This window comes from Stegostoma tigrinum, chromosome 3 (assembly GCF_030684315.1).
Source record: "Stegostoma tigrinum isolate sSteTig4 chromosome 3, sSteTig4.hap1, whole genome shotgun sequence".
Classification (NCBI taxonomy): Eukaryota; Metazoa; Chordata; class Chondrichthyes; order Orectolobiformes; family Stegostomatidae; genus Stegostoma; species Stegostoma tigrinum.
In genome coordinates, this window is record NC_081356.1 from 16,973,754 (window position 1) to 16,992,834 (window position 19,081).

The 19,081-nt window shown below is 38.8% G+C and overlaps 2 protein-coding genes across 4 annotated transcripts in view; one reads left to right on the forward strand and one right to left on the reverse strand.

Moving 5' to 3' along the window:
• The window catches only part of LOC125450686 (signal-transducing adaptor protein 1-like), a 57,430-nt gene extending 44,793 nt beyond the window's left edge, over positions 1-12,637 (forward strand). For all 3 annotated transcript variants that reach the window (XM_059643560.1, XM_059643564.1, XM_059643556.1), the window contains 5 exons: positions 2,709-2,870; positions 3,597-3,659; positions 5,009-5,041; positions 5,141-5,197; positions 9,079-12,637. In XM_059643560.1, the coding sequence (XP_059499543.1) occupies positions 2,709-2,870; positions 3,597-3,659; positions 5,009-5,041; positions 5,141-5,197; positions 9,079-9,146 (383 nt within the window). In that variant the 3' untranslated portion in view covers positions 9,147-12,637. The remainder of the gene's footprint in view (positions 1-2,708; positions 2,871-3,596; positions 3,660-5,008; positions 5,042-5,140; positions 5,198-9,078) is intronic.
• Positions 12,638-15,387: 2,750 nt separating this feature from the next.
• Positions 15,388-19,081, reverse strand: part of uba6 (ubiquitin like modifier activating enzyme 6) — a 101,669-nt gene continuing 97,975 nt past the window's right edge. The window contains exons 31-33 of the mRNA XM_059643544.1: positions 18,851-18,938; positions 16,802-16,896; positions 15,388-15,704 (exon numbers count right to left, since the gene is read on the reverse strand). Of these exons, the coding sequence (XP_059499527.1) occupies positions 15,569-15,704; positions 16,802-16,896; positions 18,851-18,938 (319 nt within the window). The 3' untranslated portion in view covers positions 15,388-15,568. The remainder of the gene's footprint in view (positions 15,705-16,801; positions 16,897-18,850; positions 18,939-19,081) is intronic.

Below are 19,081 nucleotides of genomic sequence, written 5' to 3' on the forward strand. Positions count from 1 at the left end.
AACTGGGTAAGGCAACAGTCATACCTGACCTGGACTATTGTATACAGTTCTAGGTGCTACCCTTCAAGAAGGATGTGAATGCATTGGAGGTGTGGGAGAGGTTTATGAGAATGTCTCGAGGAATGTGAAACTTAAGTTATGAAACTAGGTTGTAGAATTTGGCACTGTTTTCTTTGGGGAATGGATAGGTGGGGGAGATTTATTGGTAGTTTTCAAAGTCATGAGTGGCCCGGTGAGAGCAGATAGGGAGGAACAATTCTTGCTCTTTTGGATTGAGAACAAGAGGGCACAATTTTAACGCAATTCGTGAAAGGAGTTAATGCAATGAGAGGAAAAAACTTTGTCACACAGTGAGTAGTTATAGCCTGGAAATGAACTGCCTGGAATTTTCTTCAGTTCACAGATTCATTTGAGGCACCTAAGAGGCATGAGATGATTATTTAAATCGAAACAATGTACGGGGCTATGGTGAGAAGGTGGAAGAAAGACAGTAAGCCATCATGCTCATTTCGACAGTGTGAAGGCTTCTGCATTGTAAAAGATACTGCAATTTTATGAAACGGTCGGAATCCTCCATTTTACTCACATATGTTTGGAGTCAGCATTCCTCTATTTTTCTAACTGGCTGCGCAGGTCTCTAAGATTTGAACATTGCAGCAACTTCTGGAACTGGAAGTCAATGTCACGATTGACATGCCAACTGTAATCGCCATGCGTGAAACATTGGAGCAGTAGTGTGCATGCAGCTGCACATCTTAGAGAGAACATTGATTGGAGTCCCATATTTTGAATTCAAAATATGCACAATCCTGCAGAACAGCAGTGCACAGCAGCATCTGTGTTATACTTCAAAATTATTTGTCTTTAAAGCAAGGGAAATTAATCATTTCAGAAAGATACAGCCTCAGAAATAATAATGCCAGGAAGAATTAATTTCACAAATGGACCAAATAGAACTCGATATTGGATGTTTTGGATGTTTTTAAGATTTAGAAAGCTGCTAAATGAGATACTAAATCAGAAGCTGAACAAGTTAATAAACTTCTCTACACAAAAAGGAATATAACTGATGACATCAGAGATAATGGAAACTGCAGATGCTGGAGAATCCAAGACAACAGAGTGTGAAGCTGGATGAACACAGCAGCCCAAGCAGCATCTCAGGAGCACAAATGCTGATTTTTTGGGCCTAGACCCTTCATCAGAGAGGGGGATGGGGAGAGGGTTCTGAAATAAAAAGAGAGAGAGGGGGAGGTGGGCCGAAGATGGATAGAGGAGAAGATAGGTGGAGAGGAGAGTATAGGTGGGGAGGGGATAGGTCAGTCCAGGGAGGACGGACAGGTCAAGGGGGTGGGATGAGGTTAGTAGGTGGGAAATAGAGGTGCGGCTTGATGTGGGAGGAGGGGATAGGTGAGAGGAAGAACAGGTTAGGGAGGCGGGGACGAGCTGGGCTGGTTTTGGGATGCAGTTTGGAGAAAGAGAGATGTATTATTATATTACTTGAAAATAAATAGGACTTCATTGCTTTGAAAATATATATCTGGGGTGCCACATTTCATTTCTACACTGCAGTCAAGTGCTGAGTAATAATGTATGAAACCACCGCATGGAGAACAGATTAAAAAATATAGAACATAGAACATAGAACATTACAGCACAGTACAGGCCCTTCGGCCCTCGATGTTGTGCCGACCTGTCATACCGATCTCAAGCCCATCTAACCTACACTATTTCATGTATGTCCATATGCTTATCCAATGACGACTTGAATGTACCCAAAGTTGGCGAATCTACTACCGTTGCAGGCAAAGCGTTCCATTCCCTTACTACTCCCTGAGTAAAGCAACTACCTGTGACCTCTGTCCTGTATCTTTCACCCCTCAGTTTAAAGCTATGCCCCCTCGTGCTCGCCACCACCATCCTAGGAAAAAGGCTCTCCTTATCCACCCGATCTAACCCTCTGATTATTTTATATGTTTCAATTAAGTCACCTCTCAACCTTCTTCTCTCTAATGAAAACAGCCTCAAGTCCCTCAGCCTTTCCTCGTAAGACCTTCCCTCCATACCAGGCAACATCCTAGTAAATCTCCTCTGCACCCTTTCCAAAGCTTCCACATCCTTTTTATAATGCGGTGACCAGAACTGTACACAATACTCCAAGTGCAGCCACACCAGACTTTTGTACAGCTTCACCATAACCTCTTGGTTCTGGAACTTGATCCCTCTATTAATAAAAACTAAAACACTGTATGCCTTCTTAACAGCCCTGTCAACCTGGGTGGCTTATACTTGGAGATTATCAAGAATTTTGAGTCTGAAGTATGATCATTCCTAACTTAGAGGCAGACAACAGAACAGGACTCTCAATCTTCTACTGCTAGTGTCTCCCATTACATAAATTTGCCTGTCTCTTTCCAGTAATCTCTATTGCTCTCTAATGTTATTTGAGCCCACCACACTGCATTCAACAGCCTCAGTCATTTTTATAGATATCAATATTTGGTAACATTGAAACTGTTTGTTTGGTAACCAGGTACAACAGGTTAGAGTACTCATCATTCTTATTTTTATACCTTACGCGCTGAATTTAAACCAAAGCCTAAATTAATCTCAACGTCCACTCTGATTGTCGTTTCCGTGGAAACAATGTTATATACAGTTATTTCAAATATGTGACCTCAGTTATTTTGCTTTTGTCCTTATTTCAGATGTGTCCAAAAATCCAAACGATAAAACAAACAAGAAGTTGGTGCCTATGTCAAGAGTAACCCCAATTCAATGCCCCCCAGTCCTACCATCTGAGCATCCAGGCATCCAAGGAATAATGAAATCTCCATCTAAATCTCCTCAAAAGCTGCCTCTAAGACCAGGTATCTTTCATATTTTGCTTTGTCAATGTCACTTCAGTTAACTGACTATTCAGTAAAGTAGTTAATTATGAAATAAATTGAAGATTACAGGGATAGTTACAGTATCTGTCGAGGGGGAGAAAATGCGCCTAAAGGATTTTGAGTCTGAACTTTTTGGAACAAAGATGCGTCATGTATGAACTGTAGCTGAACAAGATTGATTTGATTGACTGACCTTATGATATCTTGTGTTCTTAAAATGAAACATTCATAACAATCATTGAAAACCAGCTACAATACATTACCAACAGCACAAAATCCCATTATCTTACAAAGTCCAGACTTGAGGTAGTAAAGTAAAAGGCACATTCAACATAAAAACAAATGTAGTCCCTGGTCCAGTTTCTAGTTTTTACTGATTATGTTTATTTTTACCCAAATGGCACAGGTGAGGTTGTATCTAACATCTCCTCCTCACTGGTAGGGTAAGAGGTGGTGGGCAGCATTGTAGATGGTGAGGATGAAGATGAGGACAATGGATGGAGCTCAAAGGAGAGGTTGAATCAGTTAAAGTTTGCAGTCTTTATGGATATTATGCCTTGCAGAGAAACCAGTGTTTCTGTTTCATCTGTTTCACATATAATATTCAGGTCTAAGGCAGTTGGAGTTAACAAAAATATTTGTCGCAGACGAAAGCTGTCATCTTACCATGTAAAGTGTTTGATAATATCACTTTCACTTTTGCAGCCGAAATGAGCAGCAGAAGTCCAGCGAACATGGAACCTGAGCCAAGTTACATGAATGATGAATGTAGGAACTGTGATCTAGTTCTATCTTTTTTCCTTTGGAAATGAAGCTTTCCTTTTGTGTGAGGCTTTGTTCACAATGATTGTATGTTTCAATGTTATCATTGCATCAAATTTTAATTCTTTAATTCTCTGCTTCTTTAATTGCAAAAATAACTGATGATAACTGTAGTTAACCATTGGAACCAGGTGGATCTTGTTGACTATGAGATCTCTGACTGGGATTTTTAACCTGGGTCAATCAGGAAACCCTGGCTGACCAATATAAACAGGGCATCCCGGGGATCCCTGGAGAAGAAGCACGTGGTGTGCACTGGTGCTCTTGATGCCTTTTGGGAGAGGTGGGCACCGAGGGGTGTGGAGTGCTTTGCTTCCCCCACAGACTCCACTTTGGTTTGATCTCTAGCCTCCCCCTCACCTTTTTTCCCCCACATAGGCAATGTCCCTAGGGGCTCTGCTTGATACTGATGGTTTTGTCACGTGGCTGCTTTTTCTGGTGGTGGTATGTTAATAAAGTTATTTGCACACCTGGTGTTTTTTTACTGTGCCTCATGCCTGCACATGGACAGCAAGGGTGCTGGGAAGATAAGAAAAACTATAAACAGGAGATTCAGAGTCTCCTCACTTTAGAGACAAAAAATATAAACTAGGGATTTAGAATCCCCTTAGCTTAGGGAATTGACTGATCAGAGCTAGTGTACTGTGCACAAGTAAATAAGGGGCAAGTTGGTGATGGGATACCAGCCGCTGTACAATTCTTGCAATAACTGCAAGATATTGCTTATAGCCTCATGTGTTTCTGTAACTGAGGTATTTAATGTTATCCAGTTATTTTAGCATTCAGTGAGTGTTTTTATAATTCAAACAAAACCTTTCTGTGTGTCTGTAGTTTGAGGATTCTTTGCACAATGTGTAATCAGCTCATGTATCTATATGACAATTTTTACCTTTTCAAAGAACAGACAAACTATTTTGGGGATCAACAAAATAATCTGAATGGCAATTGACACGAAAATATTGTGTTGCTGTATGTCAGCTCAAATCACCAAGGTGTTTTGTGAGTGAAGATTGAGTTACCTCTAGAATTTTAGAGAATAGTGAGTAATATTGAAATTTGCTGTCCTCTTCAAGTCCAGTGCAACACTCTAGGAGTCACCATCTTTTACTTTGAAACTTGACTACCTGTCAAGATGATCTGATTCTATCCAAATGCTGATGTATTAATTGTTCTAAATATTTTGAAATGACTAATGTGCAAATTTAGTTGGTCAGTGCATTATGTAATAGTGCCACTCAGATTCCATTGCATGGCTGATTATAGTATCACAATAGACATTTCTTTATCTATTTCAGTTCATCTAAAAATGAACCAGATGGTCATAGCAGGTGAGTGGAGGAACTGTCCCTGAATTTATTTGCATTGTTTATGTGATTAACACATGCAGATTGAAGAGTGAATGTAATTTGTCTTTTGCTTTAATGTAGATGATAGGCCTCCCACCCGTACTCCTCCAAAACCATTATCTTGGCGCTTTGCTACAGGTATCCTTGCCATTTTTCATTTCATTTATTTGTGTTGTTTATAAGCTGCTTTATTTGTTGTAATTTACCCTATGTCTGATCACACCAAGAATAATGTTTTCCACTGTGATAGAGAAGACTAACAGAGGCTTATTTTTAACTGGGTGAAGTAGGAAAAAATGGTTTCCCATTGTCTGTAACAAGAGATTACCAACTTAAAATTGTCACCAGGTGAGTGAGGCAGAAGGTTGGACAATAACCACTTTGCTGAAGTGAATGGCAGAGCATAACATGCTTTGCCACAGAAAGGAATTACATACTCATTCTAATGTACAAAGAGATTTAGATATGCTGTTTACAAGTTTAGAACTTCAAACTTAAATTTCCTTGCTTGATATAGTTAAGAGGCTCTGGTTACTGCTGACATAAACAAGAATAACACTTCTCTAGACTACGCTTACCGAATAGTAAAGGTAAAATAAAAGCAAGAATGCGTGTTCCACTTTGTAAGATGTATCTGCAGGGATTAAGCCTGTGATTTACACATTTGGGGTAACTGTAGACGTTGCTAGTGGTCTGGAAGACTATGTGAGCAGGAGGTGCCTCTGGCTGGAGCAACTTGAGCTCTAGGCGTTGGAGGTTGAGTAGCAGCTGAGGACATTGCAGTGTATGCAGGAAGCTGAGAGATATGTGGATAGTATGGGTCAGGACATGGTCACCCACAGCTTAAGGAGTCCAGACAAAAAGGGAATGCATGATGGCCAGACAGAAGACAGGTAGAAGGGAATCCCCAGAGCGCATCACGCTTTCAAACCATTTTTCAGCCTTGAGAAACAGTGTAAATGGCTGTTCTTCTGTGGAGACCAGTCAGAGCTAAGACCATGGCACATTGGGTGGCCCAGCTGCTCAGAAGTGTAGAAGGGCAATACTGGTAGGGATTGAGTGAGGGGAGTAGATAGATGCTTTTGTGGCTATAGTCATGATTTTGGATTGTTAGGTTATCTCCCAGGTACCAGGGTCAGGATGGATGGCTGCAGAGCATTCTGAAGGAGGAGAGTCTACAATTAGATCATGGTCCATATTAGGATCCATGTCACAAGAAGAAAGAAAGAAGTCCCACAAACAGATTTTACGGAATTGTATAGAAAACTGAAAAGTAAGACTTCAAAGGTAGTAAACTCTGCATTAATCCTAGTGTCATACAATAGTGAGTATAGGAATAGAATGAAAAAGCAGATGAATACATGACTAGAGAGTTGGTGTGGGAAGGAAGGCTTCAGATTTGAGGTATCGGGACTGTTTCTAGTGGAAGTCGGGACAATACAAGTTCAAGTCCCATCTGAAGAGGAATGGGACCAACCTCCTCTCTGTGGTTTGCTAATGCTGCTCGGGCAGGTTTTAAATGAGATTTGGAAGGGGGCTAGGACCCTGACCAGTAGCTCAGTGGGCAGAGATGGAATTAAACTTAAAACACAAGTAAGTCCAGAAAATAGAGGAAACATAAGCTAGAAGAAACAGAAGTGTGTTTAACAAGGGTAAATGGAATATATTTTAATGCAAGGAGCCTGAGGAATAAAATGAGCTGAGGGCCTACATACTCATGTAGGTGTCTGATGTCACGGCTTTGACCAGGACCCTCGGGGGGATATGTGCAGAGATCGCAATATTGATCAAGGAATCCATTCTGTTAGAGTGGGAACATTTCCTTAGAAGGATCATGTAATGAAGACATATGGTTGGAAGTAGAAATAAGTAATGATATGAAAACTGTAGGGGGTGATAAATAGTGAGGAGGATAACTGTAAACTGCAGGAGGATATCAGTGTGAAGTTAAGGATTATCAGACTGGCCGTGGTCTCATTAAATGGTACCACAGACTCAAAAGCTGAATGGCCTATTTCTGCTTCTGCATCTTGTGGTCCTAGGTCAAGTGGGCATAGTAGTGACAAATAGAATCCAACCTGGAATGGACCTTGGGATAACTAATGGAAAGTGATTACACTATGAATGATAGGAACCTGGAAAGTACTAAAGGTCAGAGGAACTTTGAAGGTACTGAGGCACAGAATACAAGAGCAAAGAATTCACTGGAATAGTATAAAACACTGGTTAGATCACAACTAGAATACTTATGCAGTTCTGGTCACCACATTACAGTAATGATGTGATTGCATGAATTGGGGTACGGGGGGGATTTTCCAGGATGCTTGGCTAGAGTGTCTGATATGAGGCAAGATTAGATAAGCTGTGGGTGTTTTTCTCAGAGCAGCGAAGTACGTGATAGAGGTCTGTAAGATTAAGGGGTATAAATAGGATAGATAGGAATGTACATTTTTCCATTAGTACGGGAAGTCAATAACTAGAAGACATAGGTTTGAGGTAAGAAATGGAAGGCTAAGAGGGCAGTTGAGGGGAGTTGCTTTCAACCAAAGGGCAGTGGGAGGACAAACATTTTCTTGACAGCTTATCTATCATTAGAAAAACAAGGTCAGAGATTCCAAGGAACTGCAGTGTGTTAGATAACAAAGTGTGGAGCTGGATGAACACAGCAGGCCAAGCAGCATCTCAGGAGCTCCTGAGATGCTGCTGCTTGGCCTGCTGTGTTCATCCAGCTCCACACTTTGTTATCTTGGATTCTCCAGCATCTGCAGTTCCCATTATCACTGTTACAACTGCAGTGTGTTATTTCTTTTTAAATTTACAATAAATTTGAATTATTTAAATTAAATGCAGTTACCTAGGACCACAGGACATCAGAGCAGAAATTGGCCATTCAGCTTTTGGGCCTGCTGCACTATTTAATGAGACCACGACTGATCTGATCATTCTTAACTTCATTTTCCTGCATGAGTCTTGATTCCCTTACTGACTTTAAAAGTCAGCCTCAACCTTGAATATAACTTAATGAACCAACTCCAACAGCACATCTGCAGGAATGAATTCTACAAATTCACGACCCTCTGAAAAAAGAAATTCCTCCTCATCTGTCTTGAATGAACAATCCCCTTATGCTGAGATTTTGCCCTTTGGTCTTAGACCGTCTCAGAAAGGGAAACAGCTTCTCTGATCTACCTTCACTGTATCCCAGATATGGTCCAACTGGTGCCTCATATAGTTTTAGCAAGACTTCCCTGTTTTTATACTCCATCCCCTGTGAAATAAAAATTAAAGTGCTGTTGGTATTTAGGCTCATTGACAGCATAACTTTGAATATACAGCTTGGTAACAGGCATCCTGGGAGCTGTTTAGTGACTATGTTGGAAAATGTCAATACGGCCATCAGCCCAGTCCTGATGAAGGGTCCCATCCTTGCTCCTCCGCTGTGTTCCTCCAGCTCCACACTATATTGACTCTGACTCCAGCATCTACAGTTCTTACTATCTCCTGTGTTGGAAAATGTGTATACATGGAGTCTAGGTGAACGTCAGGCTTGGATGTGGTGATTCACACAACTGAATACCACACAACTGGCTATTTGGGCAATTTACCAAAATTGCCCAATCCCTGTGGATTCAAAGTGGGACAACATAAGAACAAGATTTATTTTACAAAAATAACAGAACACCGATATTGAATTTAAATCCAGAATTCTGAGACTGGGTGATGAACTTTGCTCAATCTGCTAATGAGATTATTATGGAGAAAATGCAAGTATAATTTATTGGAGGGATGAAATAGAATCCAAACAAATTACAGGAAACAGTGTGGAAGGAGCGATTTCCATCAAACTCTACTCTTTCGAAATCATTTTGTTGTGAAAAGTATTACCTCACAGTAGTTCAGTCTTCACATCTGTCTTGTCAGATTTCTTTGGATGTTGGTTGAAGGTCGAATGGTAAACATTGTGACATACCCAAATGTAAAAACATGATTGGGCATTTTCCTCTGTTCTTGCTTTGCAGGTGGAGGTGGTAGTGATGAACTAATGGCAAAGCTGAACGAGAGACGGGCAAGACTGGGAGAAGATTAATGCATTGATTCAAATACGTATTTGTCTAACTGAGTTAGAGAAGCTGCAAACACCAGCATTGCTCTTGGGTTGATATCATTGACTCCTTTGAATGTAAAGTTTACATCAAAGTAAACAAAGAACAAAATTTGTAAGAATTCTGGGCTTTACCAATCTGCTTCTCGTTGGCATCAAACCCCAGTGATGTGGAAGATGACATTCTCACAAGAACAGTTGAACACCTAGTTCTGTTGATGAAAAATCTAATGGTAAATTTAAGACATTGAATGCATCTTTCTGCACTGCATTCTGGGAGAGTTCTAATGATTTTAACTGGGATCTAAAAAGCTAACATTCAGGAGAAGACATTTAAATCTCTGATACCGAGGTGGCAGATAACCATCTACAAGATTGAATGAAAAGAAAGACTGGAGTGGAAAATCTTGTAAGCTGATAATTGAAGCATTGTTACTGATAGTACAATGTCATTTTAGTCATCGTTTTAGAAGCTGCACTCAGGTGATACAAGAAATGAGAGATCACAGCCTCAGGATATCCCAGAGTGTTCCACAGTGTATGAAGTATTGTGGCATTGTTATAGTGAAGTAATCATGGTACAGCCAATTAGCACATAGCAAGGTCCCACAAACAGCAATGGAATTACCTGGTGATTATTATTTGTTTTAGTCATATTGGTTGATTGAATATAGATCTAGTGACCAGGAGATTTTAACCATCATTTTGCAAATAGTGCCATGGAATCTTTTACACACCTGAGCAGCTGGTTCCTTGGTTTAGCATCCTACCTTTAAACATTACAACTCAAGCCATGTAGTAGCTCTTTGCAGCATTGTCAATCTTCAATGTACTCAAATTAGTGGTGTGTGACTTGAACCCTCAATCTTCTCACTTGGAGGTGAGAGCATCATGGCTGAAATATGAGAAAATCCAGATGAGGAATACAATGCTTGCAAGTACATAATTTTCAATTAGGAGTGAGTGGAATTTCAAGTCAGACTTTCTATTGGTATAAGTAAAGGTCAGAATGTTTTCAGATAGCATGTAAATTGAAAGGCTGTCAGTAGAAGTTTGAGAGGTGACCTGAAAGAAGTTTATAAAACAGTGAGAGAGATAGATAGTTCCTGGTAGTTGTCTTCCCCTAAGACTAAGGGGCACATTTTTAAGGTAAGAGAGATTTTAAAGACAGGAGGCAAATTTTTAAGTGGGTTGTGTGGAATGAGCAACCTGATGAAGTGGTGGATGTAGGTACAGTTACAATCTTTAAAAGACATTTGGATGGATGTATAGATTGGAAAGGTTTGGAGGGATATGGACCAGGAGCAGGCAGGTGAGACTACTCTAGTTTAGGACTGTGTTCAGTATGTACTGGTTGGACCGAAGGATCTGTTTCCATGCTCTGAGTTGCCTGGTCTATTTATCAGTCTGCTTCTGGGGAAGGGTCACCAGACCCGAAACATTAACTCTGTTTTTTCCTTCACAGATGCTGCCAGACCTGCTGAGCTTTCCCAGCAACTTTTTGTTTTTGTTCCTGATTTACAGCACCCGCAGTTCTTTCGGTTTTTATTTACAAATCATACTGTTTTCCCTTTGCTTTTAATGTAACTCTGAATTCCTCTTTCACTGACCACATATTCTGAGATCACAACATTTTAGTTTTGATCTTTCACTACCTGGTTTCATGTTGCTTTTTAAAGCAGTTGAGGTTTTAATTGTAAGTTGTCTCCCAAATGCTGCAGTTTCAATATTATCCAACACACAGCTGTTTCATTCATTGAATCAGGCAGAAGAATGCCATTCAGTCCAACTGGTCTTATTTTTTAAAAAAGTATGGTTATAAAACCAAGCAGCAAAGCACAGCATTTACAAATGATTTGTACCCCTGTTGATATTCTGGTCAGTGAGATGTGAAGTGCAATCTTATTGAGAACAAAAGTAATTTTAACATGCTGTTGATTGGGATTAGTGAATATTTGCCAGTGGGGCCAGATTCCCAAGTGTTTTCAAACCTCAGTTTATCGCTTTGAAAGGATTTATTTGTGCAGTGTCATTGGATAAAACTAAACAAGAATATCTGAAACTCTACCATCAGCAACTTCTGAGTTATGTGTAAATTGAAAGCTGATTTCACTTTTTTTAAAAATAGGCTTGAGGCTATGTAATGTACAGCAGCCCAGATAACTAATAAAATGTACAGAGGGTAAATAATAGTTGTCTATTTGGATTTTCAATGAATATTTAATGAAGTTGTTGTCAAGAGGGTATTGCACAGCATTAGGACTCATGGAGTTAGAATTATCATGGTTGAGGATTAGTTAATTTAAAAAAAGGAACAAGGGGACGACATTACCTGGTTGGCATGCTGTAACTGGCAAGGCACCACAAGATCCATATTGGGGCCTCAGCTATTTCAATCTATATTAGCGACTCAGATGGAGAACTGAGTAATGTATCAAGTTTTTGATGATACAAAAGTAAGCAATGAGAAAAACGTAGAGTCTGTGGGATGAGGGGTGGAGTGTATGAAGACGTAATCAGGTCAGTAGTGTGCAGGAACATACAAATGGAATACAATGTGTTGTATCCCACTTTGGAAGGAAAAAATAAAATGCTGAATCTTTCTCATAGGTGATTGCACACAATTGCTGGTCTATCAGAAATTTGAATTTTGTTGTATATGAATCAGTTAGAATCTAGATTCAGCTAGAAATTAGCAAGAACATTTCTCTATTTGCTTTTATCGGAGTGGGGGGGAGGAGTGTAATAGTAAAGGTGTCTTACTATAACTGAACAAGGCATTGGTCTCTTTACCCAAACATGAACATACTTTCTCTAGAGACTGAAATGCAGATTTATAAGACTAGCTTCTGGCAAGAGGAGATAGCCCTATGAGGATGTACTGAGTTGGCTAAGCCTAGAGTTAAATGGAGCTTAAGAATTACATGAGATTTAATTGAAACACAAAATTCATAACAGGCTTTCACTGGGGAAAATGATTCCCCTGTTTGGTGAGTCAAGAATAGGGGCTCAATTTCACCAACTATGTAGGACTAAGATGAGGAAAATGTCTTCACTCAAATGTGTATATACATTTTGTACTTTCTACCACGGTGAGGGGTGAGCATATTCATGACAGATGTATAGATTTTACAATACTACGGGAATTAAAGGATGGAGAGTGCAGAGAACTGGTCAAGATCAACATGATCTTCAATGGTGGAGTAGGCTTGAAAGGCCAAATAGTCTACTTCCAGCTCCTATTTCTTACTTTTTATCTGAAGACAAGAACATATGTACCTAATTACCAGCTGTTGCTTTTCTGTATTTGATATTTTGGAAGTGTATTGAGGAGCAGAAGTTTTGTTTCCTTACGGACATTAAGAATGGAAAGCATCATCTATGCAAGATATTAATTCAAGTTATCATTGCAATGTACAACAGGCATCAGTTAGTGCCTGCAACTTTCTTTTGAAATAAAATATTGTTTTGTCATTTCATGTGGATCAAGTTAATGTTGATAAACTATGATTATCCAGTAATTCAATACCACATTCAGAATTGAGTAGATTGCACATTAGCTGCAAAAATAAATGCATATTGTTGGTTTGGACCTTGTTTAAACAAGACTCACTATTCTGCACTCCATTGTGCAGTTTTAGCTGAAAAGAGCAGAACCAAAAGTACATAGTAGCATAGCCAAATATAACAACAAAGTGAAACAAACTGCATACCATATTCATTCAAATCTGACTTGTCGACTTCAGGGATTGGAGAGGGTATTAATGAGTAATGAAGATTAGGAAATCAAGGATGGAGGGAAGTTGTGCGTTGGTTATGTATATATCATAAATGGAGGATGATAGGCTGGACAGTGGGATTTTGAAAACACAGTTGCAAGTTTAGTAGGGAATAAATTTTCCCTGTGTAATGCGAGGAATGAGATATGGTTGGACACGGAGGCAAAAAATGTGGTTATGGATGGTTTTATTTATGATTGGGAGTTGCAACTACTTGAGATGGCAAGATTTAATGGGTTGGCCATGAGTGAGTTTGAGTGTTTACATGGAGGGAATGATCAGGTTGGAGAACATGATGAATTCATATTAGGTTAAAATCAGCAAAGATCAGCTGACTGCTGACAGGGGGAGTATTAAAATTTTAAATAAGACATGGGAAGAAACCAGATAAGATGTTAATAAGCAGAAATCCCTAGAGAAGGATGGGGACCGGTGTAATTTGGATAGAAGTACCACACCATAAGGCAGGTGTTGTAACTTATGACAAGTAAGGAGGCTTTATTTGGAGGAAAGCCATCAGGACAGGTTTTCTCTTCCTGAGAAAAGATACCTTCCATACCTACCAAACAAATGCTGGAATGCTACTCCAAAAGTTTAAAAAAAAAACTTTACAAGATAACTGGTTCCAAGTTATTTTATTTTTGTTTTATTAGATAAGTTTTTCAGTTCACAGTGTTTGGCTTCTCCAAACCGAAGATCTAGGGAGGACACTCCTCAAATAATCTGACTATTCCAAATGTGAAGGGAAAGGTATTGACAATCCTATAGCTCTGTGGCACAAATAAAATCATGTTTGAAATGTCTCAGCCGGAACACCAGCATTATAGCATCTGGGGACAGAATTTTAACTTGTTAACATAAGTTGAAAATGTTGTCTGCCATAGTGGATCACCTGGCTTATTAGTTATAAAGTTTGCACTTCCATGAATTCAATTTCATTATACATGGAAGTTGAGCTTTTTCAATTAAAATTGGCAATGTCAATTAGCTTTCCATTAAACAAATGAAACATACATTTTGATGCTACTTGAATCTAATGCTGAACAACTAGACAAAAAGAGAAAATAATTTGCATCTACATAAGCACCTTACATTGCTTCAGGTTGCTTCAATCATTTTCCAGTCAATGGATTACCTCTGATTTGACTCACTGTTGTAATGTAGAAAATCTGCCAATATTTGCTCAGCAACGTCCTACACTGTTTGGTCAATTAATTATATCAATCTGTTAAAAATAATCATTGGTTGAGGATAAAGGTAGAATTTTCCTACTCTGAAATAGCATCAAGGGATTTTTCACATCCATCTAAAACAGCAGATGAGGATCTCAGTTTAGCATCTAATTGTAAAGAGGTCGGCTCTGATAACGCAGAGCACACTCAAGCACCACACTGAAGTGTAATCCTCGATTGTGCATTCAGGTCTATGCAGTAAGTCTTGAATGCCTCCAACAAGAACGTTACCAATGAATTACAGCTGACAGCCCAAATAAAGATTTGCATTGATACCGTGCCTTTCAAAACCTCAGGTCCAAAATTCTGAATGACCAAAACAGGGACTTTTATGCAGTTGATGCATTCTGTAATTCTAAATCAGTGCTCCCATATTGAATATAATCACAATATTACGTTTACCAAAATATTTAAAAAAATAAATGAAGCTAAAATTTGCAACTTTTTGATTGTTGCATTATATACAAATGGAATAAAAAAACTCCCTGAAGATACAAATAATGATGTCCTCAATGTGAAATTGCCAACACAAACTCTATGGTTTGTGAATATAAAACAAGATTTAACAATACCATGCTAAATGTCAAGTAGACCAGCCTACAGAAACATTACTTACAGAATTTTTTAAAAAAACTCAATGGTCCATGATCTGAATGAAACTGCAGTGGTTACAAAAACAAATTGATTAGTTTTAATTTACGCTTCTTTAGTCCAAAACTTAAGGGAGACAAATGGAAAACGCATAGCTCATAATAGTTAAAAATAGCCAACCTAGAGTTGATAGTATGGCCAAAATAACATGAAATCTGAGTGCACATCAATAATTCAATGCTGCAAAACCCACGGCTATTTTACAGAAGGAGGGTTCAACTTATGGGTTTTAAAAATGTTTTACACTGATAGACTAAAGGTTGGTAATTGTATGATGGGGATTTATTTCATATAAATACTTGATCAAGACAACAAACAGTAATTCAATTACGGAGCCACAGTCTGTTCCTAAAGCAGTTAGAAGTAGATAGGTTGAACCCCACTTTCGTACACTTGCTATACATCTTTGGTGTAGGGCAACATGGAACCTTGTTCACTTTGAAATTACAGCTAACAAAGCAGTTAAATTAAATCAATAAAGAGTCTATACAGAAAGGTGATATGCATCATGCACCTGGGACTGGACTGTCTTGACTGCATCATAACACAGTATGCGGACAATCATTTATAAACATCAAATTTTATTGCCACTATTAAGGCAGTCTGCATTGGGCAACATGTGCAGGAGATTACAGTAACATTTACATCACAATAAAGCAGAACAATTTAGCAAATTATGAGAGTGCTTCTCCACTTCTATGGCAGTTGGTTCAGGGAGCTGGAGGCATCCACAGCAAACATGGGCTTAGCTCTCCTCAGGTCTGAAATAGTATCTCACAGGAGGACCTGGCAAATCATCTTCACCATCAGATTCAGGTGCAAATGACACAGTCAAATCAACATACTTCTTGTCTGATGCTGGTTTCACTAACTTTTGCATTCTGCAATGGAAAAATATGGACACGAACGTAAAACTTTGAACGGCTTTACCTAGGATTGGACACCACTTATCCACTTCCTCAGTCAATCAAAAGTAGTCCTTTGTAGCTGGATTATCAAAGTGCTCTACAAACATACCTGTGGTATGGTAATGATTAGAAAAGATAAGAATTGGACAGGATACTGGGAAAGCACATCTAGTGTCAGTTTCTCTGAATCTTACTGCTGATGGAGCTTCAGTTACACTATAAACCTAAAGATTACTCTTCCAAATTTGCAGCACTCTTTCAGTTTTGCACTGGAGTGTAGAATTTAATGTTCATTGGCTCAGGGTTTCCATTTGTGCATTTGTCAAACTGGGCAGAGAACTGAAGCTTATTGAATGCAGAAGTAGAAAACGCAGTAAATTCTGTTCAAGTGGAAATTCCCAACTAAACAACTATCAACTCTCCTTATCCATGAATAGCTGGTTTGTCTCAATTGAGACAACAATTTCAATTAGATGCCAGTAACCAGCTTGCACTGAACTAACTTATTTTCCATTAATTTCTAATTGCCTGTCATGGCACAATCAAAACTTTTTGCACATTATCAAACTGACAAACCTTTGATTATCACAAGTTTTGGGAAGAAGTGATTTCTCACCAGTTTATAATTATGAATACCAAAAATGTAGTCCATTTGGAAAACATAATGCTGACCTTTTTGAATTCTCTATGTTCCAGGCCCTAGAAAGATAGTCTGTGTAATCTTCCCTCTCTTAAACCAGAAGGTGCCCACTAAGTCTAAAATCAGAAAGGCACCCCAGCTTCAGGGATCATTTACATTTCTCACACCAATCATTCTGAAACCGGAGCGAGATTGTTAATTTGTGCTGGATTGTGTAAACTTGTCCGAGATATTCCCATACAGAGCCCAGAAGACCCAAAAAAAGGGAGGAAAATTTAATCCCATCACTCTGCATTGGTTACACCCCATATCATTGATGTGGCAGCTGGCTTTAGCCCACACCAGCCTGATGTCTCCTTCACTGCAAACATACTAATGAACTAATTATTAAATTATTTTACTGGTCAACTCAAGCTTACAATTTACTTACGTTAATTTTAATCGCTTCACGTGTCCTGGCATGACTGGTACATATAACATTTTCACTCCATGAACCACCATGGTGGGCTCAATGCTGTATCTTTCCTTCAGTGAAAGAAAGTAATCTCCATTAAAGAGTAAACAAGTCTGAAGTCAATTAAATCCTTCACTACTAGCATTCAACCAGGATTTATCTACTATTCGATAGTGATGGCTCAGTGTAAGCAGTCTTGCTTTTGAGTCAGAAGTATGTTGTCTCCCTGATACTTCAATGCCGTATCGAGTTAGGTCCCACCTGCTTTCATTAAAGATGGACAAGGCACAGCTCAAAGAGGAGCAGGGTAACCCCCGGCTGTGATTTGGACAATTCTCATCCCTCATCCAAGACCTAAAATACATTATGAATTTAATTCAGAAACAAAATACTACAGATGATGTAAATTTGAAATAAAAACAAGAGTGCTAGATGTACTTAGAACAGGAGGCATCTATGGCAAGGGAAACAGGGTTAAGATTTCAGATCTGCAATCTTTCATTGGAACTGGATAAAGTATGAACTTGAATGACAGGTCCTGTTGGCTTGGAGAAAGCAGAGCAACCATAAACAGACAAATGAGATTCTGTGATATAAATACAAGCGTCAATTATAAAAGGAAAGTGATGTGATGATAAATCTGCAGAAAAAGTGCAACAAGCTATTGTTGAAGAACTGTTTTGATACCCCATTACATTGGAACAATAGGACTGTAAATGATATCAGTGATGAAAATATTTTTGGTCATTTGGAGTGCCTGAGAAATGAGGAAATCCATAACTATATTAAAATTCTACAAATCGCGAAAAATTACAGAGTACCATGTTGAGCTGTAAGAATTTTAATTGTCCAACACAAAGAAAACTTTCTCGTTACAGGAAAACAAGTCCTGAAATTTAGGTGCTGGTCATCAGAATGTGCAGGGTAACACTGGAATTTAATGTGCTAATAGCAAATAGTTTATTACTCAGATATGTTAGTAAGTGCTGCTTTTTCATCTACGATCATCCTCCCCTTTGGAGAACTGGCTTCTAAGGTTATCTGGAATTAAGTGGGATGAAATCTAGCCCCAGATCTAGCCTCCAAACTCTCCGGTTTCCAAAATCCATCTACACCAAAATATTCCCCAATTCTTTAAACAATCTTTGCTACCTCATATTTTCAATATAATAGCACGTATAGGTCTTCAGCTGGAACAGAGTGTTCAACTCTAGGCACGTATTGAAAGGACATCAAGGCCTTGGAACAGGTGCAGGGAAGAATTACTAGAATGGTTTGAAAGACTTCATGTTGCAGTTATGTATAAAATCTAGAGAAAATGGGATTGTTCTGCTTAGGGTAAATTTAATAGAAGTATTGAAAATGTATATGCTGTTTTAACATAGTAAACAAAGATAAACTGTTTCCATTGGCAGGAGATTCAGCACTAACATGGGGAAGAATCCTGGTGAGCAGAACATAGTTTTATGCACAGTGAATCACAAGAATCTGGACTGTACCAGATGGTAGGAGCAGATTCAACAGTATCTTTCAAAAGTGATTTGATGCGTACTTGAAAGGGAAATATTTGCTGTGCTATGGAGAAGTGCAGAAAAATAACACTAATTAGAACGTTCTTTCAAAGAACCAATAAAGGCATGGTGGGCAAAATACTCTGTTATAGTTTATTCTTCGAAGTGACTATCTTGTGAACTATTTAGGTGTGATGCACATTGAATGCTTCATATCTATCAAGATCAAGCATGGCAATTGCCATGACAGAACTCAACAAATGCAAGGGGTGTTGAGCCCAAGTTGGGAAGAATGCACCTCTCAAAAGGGCCTTGTAAAGCTGCATACTGAAGGCAGAACACATTCAGGTTGTGTAGCCACACGGTAGCTTTTGCAATTTCTCTGAAGCAAAAAAAATGCTTTGCACAAGTAATGATGCAAATATGCCTTTGGACTCTCTTTGCAAACACACAACTTTGAAACTGAACACCATGAAATAAAAAATTACAAGCAATTTGAATAAAATTCTCTTACTTTTACAGCATTTATGAAGTTTAACAGTGTAAAATCTTCCCTTCCATAAATAGTCCATCTATCCCAGATTGTAAATGATATCTCATTCCTATGGCAAAACAAAAAGTTTGATTTTAGGACAAGATTATTAAACTAACTGTAGTTGGAAACAATCATTTGTTTATAGCATTCAGTTTTGCAACAGTGGTATGCTGAGAACATGAAAGCATATGATCAGTTTGGTTCAGTGGT